The 13,799-nt window shown below is 33.5% G+C and overlaps 1 protein-coding gene across 1 annotated transcript in view; it reads right to left on the minus strand.

Annotated features, from left to right (window-relative positions):
- Positions 1–13,799, minus strand: part of LRP1B (LDL receptor related protein 1B) — a 509,529-nt gene that overhangs the window by 117,033 nt on the left and 378,697 nt on the right. The window contains 8 exon segments of the mRNA XM_050711674.1: positions 1,234–1,356; positions 2,627–2,755; positions 5,056–5,175; positions 5,802–5,924; positions 8,879–9,028; positions 9,227–9,340; positions 10,388–10,507; positions 13,264–13,392. Coding sequence (XP_050567631.1) covers positions 1,234–1,356; positions 2,627–2,755; positions 5,056–5,175; positions 5,802–5,924; positions 8,879–9,028; positions 9,227–9,340; positions 10,388–10,507; positions 13,264–13,392 — 1,008 coding nt within the window.

Below are 13,799 nucleotides of genomic sequence, written 5' to 3' on the forward strand. Positions count from 1 at the left end.
TCAGTATAAAGTGTGCAGTTCAATCACCCAAAACAGTCAGTACGGGTGCAATGGGGTGTGCATCTGACCTCACAGAAAGCTACAGTCCTCGATGGATTAGTGTGCTGTAGAGAGCAGCAGGAGTGCACTCAGGTAGAGCTCCCACATCCCCAGGAGATGTGCCGCAGGGCTACCTGGGAGCCCAGAGGGCACATATGCTTGCAATGCCATGTGCCAGGGTGGGAGGGAAGGTGCATTTAACTTCCGTGTGTATGTGTGTGTGTGTCCATGGGTGTGTGTATTCAGAACTTTGGGGGATTAGTTACAGGAGGGCATTTAAAAATGAGTAAGGTATATTAACATTTTACAGGTGTACTCTGATTTATCCATTGTGTTGTTGTTATTTATACCAAATGTATAGTCACCGATATCCACTTAATTGTATGTCATTAATAAATCAATAACCTGCTTTGATCTTGGTTTGGTTTAAACTACATGAAGTAAGCAGTTTTTCATTACAACAACTTATTGTCATCAACCGCTCCTTTCAAAACACCACGTAGTTTACTGAAGTGAAAAGGAAAAATAAAGTCTGATAGGAAGTCTGCATGTTTGATCTGCTTTTTTCTATGGTAGCTAACTACACTGGCAAACACACCAGTGGCATGGCGCAGTAAGGATGCAGCACTAGAATGAAATAACTGGTAATGAGAACCTAATATCCACAGTAGAGGCATTTCAGGATTTCACTTCACACTACTTCTCCTCTGTTCCTGCAGACTTCCTGTCCATTGCTGTCTGAAGTATACCTACTATCTGGCTCAGTTTCAAAGGATTTTGTTTGTTTGTTTCCCCCTATCATTTTGTTTGCTTCAGCAGTGCTGCATGTGTGCCAAAACACCATATGTGGGGGTGCCTGGGAGATTCACTTCAGAAGTGCACTCCTGATCTGACCTACATAATGTCAATGCAGCAGGAATCATTGCTTCATCTTAAAGAACCAGAAGTTATAGATTGCACGTTTTAAAATTATTTTAAATCTCATTAGCAAGTAACTGTAAGTCACAACCATAGGAAATAATTTGTCATTGCAGCTCCAGCTCCAAGTTAATACCACTAGTTAATGTTAAAACAATTATAAAAAATGAAGAATTTTTTTTTTCCAATAGTGACTTTAAAGAAGCAGACCTTGCAGGAGGCCCTGTAGTTAACAGTCTGAAATTTTTCTGTTTATTCAACTTTTATTGTACTTGCCACATTCCAGTGATTCATCTGATCCATCTCCACAGTCATCATCATGGTCACATACAAACTGTTTGGGAATGCAGATGTTGTTATGGCACATGAAAGCATTCTCATCACAAGTGTTATTAGGAGCTAAAGAAAATACAGTACATAAAAAAAATGAAATTGAGAACAGTAAGGTATATAGCCATTTTGTTACAGAAAAATGACATGAGAAGTAGCTATTGTCAGTGTATTCACTGTAAATAACTTTAGCTTTTAGGATCATCACACAATTAAATGGCAGAAAAAGCTGCTCATAACCACCAAGATATCTAAAGGATAGCTAAAATCTCACATAATCCAAGACAAAAAGGTTTCAGAAGTTGATGCTGTCTACAGCTAACTTAAGGTTTGCCTCTGAGAAAAATAAAGTTAGTAAAGTACAGGTTTCTTTCTTATGTTACTCTGCTCCTTAACAAAAGCTCTTTAAAATCCATAAATACCCCAAGTACAGCTCATCTTAGAAATAATATATCATAAAATATGCATAAAGGAGGCTGTAGCGAGGTGGGGATTGGTCTATTCTCCCATGTGCCTGGTGACAGGACGAGGGGGAATGGGCTCAAGTTGCGCCAGGGGAGGTTTAGGTTGGATATTAGGAAGAACTTCTTTACTGAAAGGGTTGTTAGGCATTGGAATAGGCTGCCCAGGGAAGTGGTTGAGTCACCATCCCTGGAGGTCTTTAAAAGACGTTTAGATGTTGAGCTTAGTGATATGGTTTAGTGGAGGACTTGTTAGTGTTAGGTCAGAGGTTGGACTAGGTGATCTTGGAGGTCTCTTCCAACCTAGATGATTCTGTGATTGTGATTCAGTGCAGAGACATTTTTTCTGTATTTTTAATCTACACCATTGTTATATACTTTGATAAGACAAAACCTCTAGTGAAAGTACTACTGTAATTCTGACACATTCAATACAAATGTATTTCAGAGGGCTGGAAGCAATACTTCATAGAGCAGGACACACCAACATCTGACCAATTAGCCAGAAGAAATTGGAGACATAACTATATTTCCGTTTTTGACGCACAACCTCCCTCACATGCAGCAGCATTTTCTTCAGGAAGAGGAAGAAGACTGCATTGTCAATGATCAGCTGATTTTTATTAGTAAACATGCTGTATAATGTGGCACACACACTGATTTTCATCTACTGGGCATCAATAACAAAACCTGAAGATGTTAGGTTGATTAAAACATTTAAGGATCCTGGTATGTATGCTCACATGTGGCTAGACAATATTTACTAATAATCTTGGCAATATAAACTTATGATCCTATGGACACAAAGAGCATCTGCGTATTATAAAGGCAAAAGTATCAAGAAAAGAAATACTATGCATTTTAACATGCAAACATACCACAGCCTGCTGTAGAAAGTTCATCACTTCCATTAGGACAGTCTCTTTCTCCATCACAGAGCCAGTGTTGAGGAACACACGCATGGGAGCCTAGGCAACTGAACGTCTCCACAGCACAGGTAACTGAACCTGAAAAGATGCTATGTGTGAGTGTTCAACATGGTCTAACTGCTGTTTGCATTGTTTTGTTGTTGTTGGTGGTGGTGGTTTTGATTGTTGTTGTTTTAAACATAAATGGTAATGACTGGGGAAGCTAAAAGAAAATTTGGTTTGCACAGTATGATAAACATACAGGCCGAAACTGTATTTTACAGTAAAATTTTGACAATCTATTCTCTCTTCCGTTCTTTCCATTTACTCTTTCTTAATTCACTGCAAAGAAATTTAATTTACCGTACTTCATGAAACCTGTCCAACAGAATAACTTTACTGACCAATTTTGGGCTTTATGTTTGACATCATGCTTTGGACTGTCTGAACAAAGGAACTCATTTTATTATCCTCATAATCCTAACATCACTATACTCTATGCCAGGAGGCTGCAGGTATCCAGATCTTGCACAAGACAGCCCCATATGTCTAGAAAAGAGCAATATGCACTACATACAATAGTAGCGGAAGTAAGAAAATCTTCCACAGTTCCAATGCAAGGAATTCAACATACTGTTTGACTAAATCTGATATATTATTATTATTATTATTATTAAACAGGCTTTTCTCTATACAAAATATTATATCTTAGGATTTATTTTACTATTTTGAGGTAAACACTTGTTCAATCCATCAATTAATCTTCTTAGATAAGCTAAATATACTTTATCAACAGAGTACTTTCTAGTCATTTTAATTAGAAATTAACAAAATAGTAAAACAAATTCAAAGACTTCATTATTTTTTTTTTTTTGGTACTACTTAACGCAAGTGAAAGAAAGCTTTTGTTTATTTATACTCATTTGTCATTTTTGGATGCTTCTGAAATTAAACTTCAGGCTAAATAAATAACGATGTTGTAAGATTCAAAAACACAAAGTCATCTTGATCTCTCTTTTCTTTTTACAATTTAGAATGGTCCCCTGTTCCTATGAAGAAATACAGCCTTAACTCCCACTTTGTTACTGTTGTGGATTTTTTCCTTTTCAGGACAGGGCTTAGAATTTTGTGGGTGGGCTTTCCTCTAATAGATCTACAATGTATTGTCAAGATATCAAAAGAAGTAATCCTAAATATCCTTCAAAGAAAAAAGTAACAAAAATCACTGTGTTGTAGTGACACTTGGTAATTTGCTGGCCTTTGTCTTCTTTCCTCCTCCCCCTTTCTATTTCCTGCTCTGTGTTTCCTATTAAGGTTCAGGCCTTGATGTTTCTTAAGGTTTCACATTGTTAAATAGTAGTCCCAGATGCCTGTCTTCTCATTTCACACCTGCTCCCCTGATCCTGTTCCTAGGGGGATGAGAGACAGACAGAAATCTTCCTCTTAAAAAGACACTGCCTCCAACTCTCCAGTCTTCACGCTGACCTGAATACCATGAAAAAATGTACTGTAGATGAAGGTCAACTTGAAGTTAATGTAAAAACTCATTATAATAGTATATTTTCCATCTTCATCCTTTTCATTGGTTAGCATTTCTACATACGTGTTGATTAAGAAATTATTTTAACAAATCACAACTCTGAAAATGAGCTGAAGAAATTTATCTACTTAATGTAATGCTTTCAGTAAAATAATCATAAATAACAATATTTTTATTGTGTTATCACACATGAAATATGTAGCAAAATACTCTTTGCTGAACATACCTTAAATAAGAAGATTAAAAAATATTTAGAAGTTAAATTTTTTAAAGAAAAATCATAAAATACAACAAAGATGGAACCAATTTATAAAATATCATGAAATTGTATCATCAGTATCATGACAGCATAACTTGACACAAGTGATTTTCTTTCTAAAAGAATTCACTAAATTTTCCACTCAACTGAGTCTCAGATAAAAGTAAAAATTTCCTGTAAAATTAAAGTATTTAGGGATTTGAGAGGAATATTATGCAATCATGTTTGCAACTGTATATACAAAAATTTAAAGGGAATAGCAGAAAGAGTTGTGAAAACAAACAAACAAGCAGACTTTTAGAGTCTTAAGGCACCTACCTACCACTGAAATATAAAACTGAAATAACGATACAGGTATTTTACCTCAGGGATGGGAATTAGAGAGAAGTTTGGTTTTGCCCATGGTGGCGGGCCCCTCACATCCTCACTGACAGACTACACACAAATCATATAGTCCCCATAAAAAGGAATTTAGCAAGGCTGTTGGCAGGGGAGAAGATATCCTCTATCCTTTAAGGACACGTTCCCTTTCCACTACCTTCATGGATCACTTAGTATGTATGATCTGACATGATACAGAGCTAAAATTATTCTACTTACCACAAATAGCATCACTCTCATCTAAACCATCTCCACAATCATCCTCACCATCACAAGTCCATTGTTTAGAGATGCACTTGTTTGCAGAACAAGCAAACTGATTCCATGAACAGGACGAATCTAGGAATGACACCAACCACTGCATTTGTTAGGTTCAAAACAGCACTGTGATTCCAGCAATTTAGCCAATGAATGGATCCTCAGCACTGCTCTTTTCTGTCCTCCCAATTGTACTGTATTAATACACTCAAATACAGTATAATCCTAATCTCTGTATTCCAGATGTTATCAGTTTATCTAAGAGTTTGTATTCGCCAATACATTTTTAAAAAGGAGCAATTAATTAAATAATGATAAAACATTCAGAATGCTTACATTCTAATATTTGAAAACATTTTGCTAGTGGGAAAAGGACAACTTTTAAAAGCATAAAGCTGGTTTGTGTATTTTCACATGGATGTTTTAGCTATACTGAACTGCTTTATTTTGGTAATAGGACAGAGATGGCACAATCCACATTTTCCAACATTACCCTCCTCTTGGTGCTGCAGTATTTAAATGAATTTTAAATATTTCATGTTCTTTTCTCTCTTTCAAGAAAAATGAGGATTTTAATCTGAAAATGAAGTATTAGGGACTTTTTTTATATAGCTTTATATTCAATCTCAGAGACAAACTTGCATACTTCTTTTTGTTTTTAAAATGTTTCAGTGGTTACAGAAATAAAAATAAGATAAAATGCTCACCACAGTGCAATTCATCTACTCCATCCTCACAGTCTTTCTGCCCATCACAAAGCCAGGTGTTCAGAATACATCTTCCACTAGGACAACCAAAATAATTTTCTTCACATGTGGGTTTGTTTTGAACTGTGATAAAATAAAGAATGTAATGTAAAATGGTCTCTACTAGTATGAATAGGAGCCTAATACATTTCTGCTAAATTTCTGAATACTGATGGACAACAAAGTGATCATGTTTAAAAATGTAAAAAAAAAAAAAAGAAAAAAAAAAGAAAAAAGTTATATTATTGTTATATTATTTAACTGATAACTAAGTACTTCAGGGAGCTGAAATACTTTGGAGAAAAAAGAGAGCACAGCTTCAATTTAAATTAAAGGGACCTACAGATGAAAGTATTAAGTATTTCCGTTAACAGATTTTTAGGTCAGGTATATCAACACTGCTTGTTGTTTTACACCAGCTGAAGAAATTGTCCTTCTGTTCCCTCTGCCAGTACCTACAAGATAACTGGGGCAGTATTTTTGTCACTGGGATAAGCTATAAGCTTAACACATGCTCTAACTGTTACCATTGAATTACAGTACTGACATTGGAGCCAGAGATTTAGATTTTGTCACAAATGAAAAAGTTGTTCTTCCATGCTTTATTTCTTTGTATATGGTGGAAGTCATTTGAGATTTATTTGAATGAATACTCAGAAAACAGACAAGAGGAATTAAAACGTACCATAAATTTAGTTTCAAGACACAAATAGAAGTATTATTCTAATGAGTAGCACATATTTTCAAAATCTCAAGTAAATTGTTGCCTGTGAAAACCCAGGCAATATGTACTCATTCTGAAGCTCTCTGCAAAGGGTTCTATTACTCCTTTAATGTATCAGGGCTATCTAAAGTTGTTTTGATTTTTTCCCCTCTTTTTCTCTCTCTTTAAGAAAAAAAAAAAAAAAAGTTATGATATTTATGGCTTCGGCAGTTGCATGAATATAAAAAAGGATAAAGAAATAAATAGGATGTTTATGATGGCTGGGTAGAAATTAAAGACTGTCCAAGTATAACCACCCCTAAATGAATATTTTGCCTTAATTTTCTGTAAGAACAATGACACTGAACAAAGTTAAGATTGTTAATGAGAATTATCATATTCATAACAGAAACAACACTCAGAAACTTAATGTGCCAGAGTCAGTCAGTTCTGAATGAAATGGCAAAGGAAATCACAAGCAGGTTGAATTGGAATGGTGCTGCTTTCTAATAAAGGGAGGAATGATCTAGGCAATTAGTCACACATTAAAACGATGGAACTTTTGGCATACATTTGGAAAGACAGGAAAAAGTAACACAAATAAATGGACAATGCAATAAAATGCAATATTAGTTTACTTATGCAACATTAATTTACTAAAGCTATAGCATACTACCATCAAAATCTTCTTTGGTATGGAAAAAAACATACAAACAAAGGAAATACAGTAATTCTAAACTATTTTGAGCTCAAATATATGTAATACTAAAGAATGACTGGATAATCTGCAGAATTATGGAGACTAGAATGAAAACTATAATTTAATATGCATCTGGCTATAGGGAAGATGAATGTTCTTAATAGCGGGTTTAATTGATGTTAGTGCTAAAGTTCTAGGTATCCTCTGGATCCTTGTAATGTTTTCATCAATAAAGTTGGCACAAAGTAAATGAGAATTCTAATAGGTTTTAATGATGCAATGGGATTATCACTAAGAAAAACAGAATACTAAATGGGAATAATCAGATGATGTTAATTACTCGACTAGAAAAAAATAGATGGTATTTAACAATGTAAAATTCCAAGTTTTATTTGTACTAATTAATAACATTAATTATTAGAAAAAAGAGAGATACTGGTTTTAAGGAGATGATTACAAGTTAACTAGAGCAAGTCAACTATGAAAACAAAGAAACAAAATTTCTTGTGGGATCTTTCTCTCCAGTGCTACTGCATAGGCTCCAAGAGTAAATCTGTTTCAACACTAATAATTTACGTTATCTTCTAATTTCATTAACACTATGGTCATTCTGATAAAAATTGCTTAACAAAACATCATGAAAGTGCAGGCTTTCCCTCAAATTTATATTATATATGCATATATCTTCAAAAAGTATATTTCTAACATGTTAGTATTCTGATCTCATGAAAAATTCAGTCGAAAAGTTGGAATAATAAGACTCTTTAAACTGTCAAATACATTTGCTTCTTGTTTCTTTCATGTAAGATACTCTTCTCAGTCATTATTTTTGTTATTGGCTGTTTGCTCATACCTATTGTAATAATATTTCATGAGTCATCTTTCAAGACTCTAACATTATGAATTTATTTAATTTTTTCTACATGTCATAAGGGTGTACTGTTTTTTCCACAGGAAAGTAGAAAGAGAGAAAACCAAGAGCCATAGGTTTGTATGTAAAGTAACACAATTTCCAGCAGTAAATACCTCTTCCTTTCCTTTTCTACTACCTCAGCCTGGGGACAGGGACTAAGGTGTACCACAATCTCTTTGTACTGGCTCAAGAGCAGAAAAATCACTGAAGCAATAGCCCTGGATTCTACCCTGTCAGCCTGCACCAAGCACCTCAACAAAATAAAAGAGAAATTAAAAAACAAACAAACAAACAAACAACAAAAAAAAAACTATTCAACAAGGAAAGAAATACAATCCACTAAACCAGTAGCTAATAAAAGTTCCTGAGCATTTGTGCTGAAGCTTGATGAGCTTGATATTTTAATGACTGATGTTTTACTTAGATAAAAATGAATAATGACAGACCTAACCTGGATGAAACACGAAGCTAGATATTACACTTGTCTTCAGAGAAATGCATTAATTTGTAATAACTTGCATCATCTAATGAAATGCAAAATAAAAACTGGAGAGAAAAATTTCATTAACATATTCATCTCTACATGAAATATTGAGTATTGACTGAGTAAACATTTTGCAACATATTTTAAAATAATATCATAATATATTTTTTCCAGAAATTTGTGTATACACACACACACACATATATATATTTATATATACACTCTTTTTGACAGTTACCTGGGCATTTTAGTTCATCTGTGTAATCTCCACAGTCATTAGATCCATCACATATCCATTCCGGCAGTATACAAAGTGAAGTAGAATTACAGCTAATAAATCCTGTAGATTTTATTCCAAGTTTATAGAAATAGGCACAGTTTGTATTTTCTGAAAAGAGACAATAAATTACTGTATCATACCTAATACAGATTGAAAGCCTTATTGTTTGTTTTTTACGTTTAGCTTGAATTTGCACAGACTATGCAGCTGTTGGCATCCAAGTAATGACTATGAATTATCCACTATATAACAAGGAATAATCATGGAACAGATGCTAAGATGAAGCACAGACAAACACAAACTTACCACAGTTCTTTTCATCTGAAGCATCTGCACAATCAATGATCTGGTTGCACTGTGATGATTTTCCAATGCAAATCCCATCTGCACAACGGAACTCTGTTGAAGCACATGTTGAATCTATAACGTATGGTTAAAAAAGATACAAATTCATGTACTAAACAGACAGTTCAGATGCATATTATACTTATTATACTTAAAACTTCTACCTTTTAGGATGGGGCCTTCAGAACTCACTGTACCTTCCAAAGCTAAAACTTCAGTAGAAATTAGTAGGCCTAATAAACTCAAAAGCATAGGTTTCTAATTTTTAAATTTCTTTATTGAGCCTAAACATCTCTCTTTAGATAATCCAACTCAATTTGAGATAATCATGTGAGAAGGAAACAAGCACTTCCAGCACCATTTATGAATCTCTTAAATTTTTTATTTAACACCACATAGGGGTTCTTGCCTGTATGCTTTTCTCTCTACTCATATTCAGCTGTGAGATTAAAAACTACATAGTACTTTCGGAAAAATCCTAGCCACTAGAGTTACATGATTTTTAGTTATACACGGCATAATTTCTCCTCCAAACTTTCTGAATTGTAACGAAGGATTTGTGTTGTCTGCTAAATAATTTTTATTCATTGACTGAAGCACAATATAAATATTCATGTATTAAGATATAAAAAGAAAAACAATTTCAATATAAAAAGAAAATCAATTCTGATAAGTTTTACAAAGGACATAGACATTGTCATGCATCTGAGAAGCAAAGAAACAGAACATTGGCTACTTCAAAGAAGAAACAGTGCAGCAGATGCAGAGAAGAAATAACATAGCACATCTTTCATCCTTTCCATCTGTGGCAAAGGTACTACCTCATGTATCACTTCATGGAAGAAGCTGCAATAGTATTTTTTGAGTTTTCCTTAGCCCAAAAAACCTCTCCTTGTAGAGGACAGTAGGTGTAAAACCAAACTCAGTCTTGATAATCAGTCCCAAAATATGATCTCTTAAATATACCAGTGTGCACCTGCTCTTGTTTTTGAATTATAAAGAAAAAATCCAAATCCCTGTAATTCCAGTAAAATTATCTGCATTTTCTAATTACTTCTGTTTACATATGAAATATTTACAGAGTAAAATTCTGAAACCACCTTGGAAGTAACTGCCATTTACCTTTACAGTCAAATTCATCAGAGTTGTCACCACAGTCATTTGCACCATCACACACTTTGTTACTTGAAATACAACGGCGATTAGAACATGGTTTGAAACCCTTTCGACAGCCTCTATTTTCTGGAAAAGGAGCACATAATTTCATTTAGACATTTGATACATTAACAGAAATAGCCTTACATTAAAAACAAACACACATACTCCAGAAAGACATTTTAAGTGAAAATGCATTTGAAGCTACAGAAAAAAAACTTCTGAAATTGTTTTTGTCCAACACAACAACTTGGACTGATAAGCACACGAAGAATGATAAAGAATAATACATGAAAGCATGATGAGAAAGAACAGAAGAATGGCAAAGAATGAAAAAAAAGGAAGTCTAACTACAAATTTTCATTATCTTGTGATGCTAGGAAAAAGAACTGTTATAAATTCTGATCAAACAGCATGAAAAATCTAGATTGCTAAAGTAAAAAAAATCTGCCCTAAGCCAAATTCAACAATACTATGGAGATTAAAATAATAAAAAATATTAGCATAAAAGTTTCATACCTGACAGACATCTGTTCATCTACAGGATTAAGTATGCCTGGATTTTTGAATACTAATACTATAAGTATTGGTATTGCTCAAGTAAGTACACCATTGAAGAATGTATTAGTTTTGAGTATTCAAACATATCTAACATATGTAAAGTATTTCCTGAAGCCCTAAGGATTGTAGAATTAAAGCCACAATAATAAACAAAGTTCATAATGTTCATTGGACTAGTTAATCAGTAATGAATCCAGCATCCTGTACTTCATCAGATTCAGGAAGCAACATACTCTGCATGACCTAGTGCATGACAGAATTACATCTCTTTTTCTAATATGTAGCAAAAAGTTCTGTATGGTTGATTTAAATCAGGCAAACCTTACACAAGAATATTGCAAACTAATATAATGTCCATCACAAAAATATGTGGCAAATTCATATAAATACAAATTGTTGGATCTTGCATTTATATTTTTTCAGTATCAAAGAAAAAGTATAAAGTAGTTTTAGTAGCTCTGTAAACCTGAAACTGACTTCTGATACATAAGACAACTACTCTGGAACAACAAGAAACAGTATTTTGAGATTCTTCACCACCTGTAGCTTTCTTTCTAATTTGTTCCCATATGACTTTCTCTCTATTCCTTCAACCTACTCTCCTCTCCTAAAAAAAAGTACAGGAAACTATGAAAACTTAATCTTTCTGCTATGGACTGTGAATGAAATCAATGACTAAAGCTAACAGTAGAGCCAGATATGTTTAATCAATATAAAAACATACATGGTTGTGTTTTTTGTTTGTTTGCACCGTGTTTTGTGCTGTAGAAAATAATTTCTCTTTATGTCTAAGGAATAGACACAAATACAAATATGTTAACACACTACTTAGTAAGACAACCTAAGAAGGAATTCATGGATATAAGTCATTTACCCTTCAGGTGATTTGAAGCAGTCACTTGTAATTCAAGGGCTTCTGCCCACCAGGTAACTAGCATTGTTTTGTATATTCTGGATTCTCATTTCCTTGTTTGATGTGTTTTATTTTTTTCAAATTCAAACAAACAAACTTCCTTAGTTATTTAAAAGTAGATGATTTGCTGGAATGTTAACATTAGATCAACATGAAATTATTAGAGCAATTATCACCTATCAATCTGGAAGGTAACAGGACACTAAGTGAAGATGAAAGAAGACAGCATCATTTCCAAACTGTACTGAGATGGCTGGTGTTAATTTTTTCAAATGTGGAATAAATAAATAAATAAATAAATAAATAAATAAAAGCTATTCTGTTTCTTTTATCCAGTATCAACCTTGGCTATTAAAATGACAGAGGTGAAATCTGGGAATGACAGAGGTGAACTCTGGGAGTTAAAGCGGACATTTTCAACTGTGGAGGAGGTGGGTATAAACATAATGGTTTTGAAATCACATGAAATTGTTCATAGGGGAAACAAAAGGGATATCAAGGCTGTGATACAGAACAAAGTAAGGACTAAGAAATGGCACACAGGTATCAAGGAGTTTTCACCTAATATGCAGGACACAGGGATTCAGTAAAGTGACTTAGTGAGGTAGGAAAATTATCTGAATTGCAGTGATTCAAAAGCTGTAGCAGGCAAATTCATAATTCAGTTGGACACACACACACAAAAAAAATTGAAGTGATTCAGCTTATTATTATTAGGACAAAAAAAATAAGGGCAGGATAGAACCATTTGGGTCAAATAAGAAGGTAAAAAGTAGATGGCCCTGTATCTAATTTGTTGCAAGATGCAGAATGATTGCTGTGAAGAATAATGTTAAGATATAATATTAAGATATTATATCTTAAGAAAGATATTAACTTAAACAGAAATTTGTGTGGAAAGATTTATATTACAAAGCCATTCTTGTATTTTATACTTCTATTTTAGTGCTTTCAATTCACAGAGAAAATATTACTAAACGTGGGAACAGAAATATAGATTGTTAAACTAAAGCTGAAAATACCGCTGTTTTTGTTGTTGTTGTTTCTAAGCTGTTTCCAAGCTGTGTTTTTCCTAATTTTTGTTTTAGAGACAGAAATATAAGAGCATTTGAGACACTTTGTATTAAATATAAGACAGCTAATACATGAAGTTTGCAAGGAAATACCTTAAAGTACAATTGATTTTGTCCATATAATGTCAGGTTTTTTTTTGTTGATTTTTTTTTTTAGTCAGTAATTTGGCATTTCCTTCTTGTTGTGCATTTTAGTGAGTATGCAAGTAGATATAAGCAAGTAGAAAAGTCAGAGAAACGAACATAAAATTGTATAACCGAAATAACATAAAGTCAAAAAAACTGAAAATACTCACCACAGTAAAAATGTTTCTCATCAGACTTGTCTTTACAATGAGCAATGCCATCGCAAGTCAGCTGATAATCAATGCATTCACCATTTCCACATTCAAACTCAGAATAAATGTTGCAAGTAGAATTCTTAGCTAAAAATAAAATATATCAACACATTATTTTTATACCTGTTACCCTTCGTGAAAATGAGAGCAATATTTGGCTGCATTTATATTAATCTCCTCCACAGTTTTAGAACACCAAATTACAAAAAAACCCACAGCATCAAAATTTAAAAGCTCCCACACAGTAGTGGCCTGCTAGACTGATAACTGAATTGTACATTTTTTGATATTTCACAGGAGTGAGGACCAATATCTAAATAACAAATACTTCTCAGACATTTCATGTTGGGGCAGAATTCCAATGCAAGGTAGGAGAGAGCCTGTAAAAGATATATATATATATATATACATATATATATATATACATGAATAAAGAGAGATCCATGAATATGTGTGAACATGTAGTGAAGCAAGTTAAAGGCAGTGACTCTGAT

Source organism: Cygnus atratus, chromosome 6 (genome assembly GCF_013377495.2).
Source record: "Cygnus atratus isolate AKBS03 ecotype Queensland, Australia chromosome 6, CAtr_DNAZoo_HiC_assembly, whole genome shotgun sequence".
Classification (NCBI taxonomy): Eukaryota; Metazoa; Chordata; class Aves; order Anseriformes; family Anatidae; genus Cygnus; species Cygnus atratus.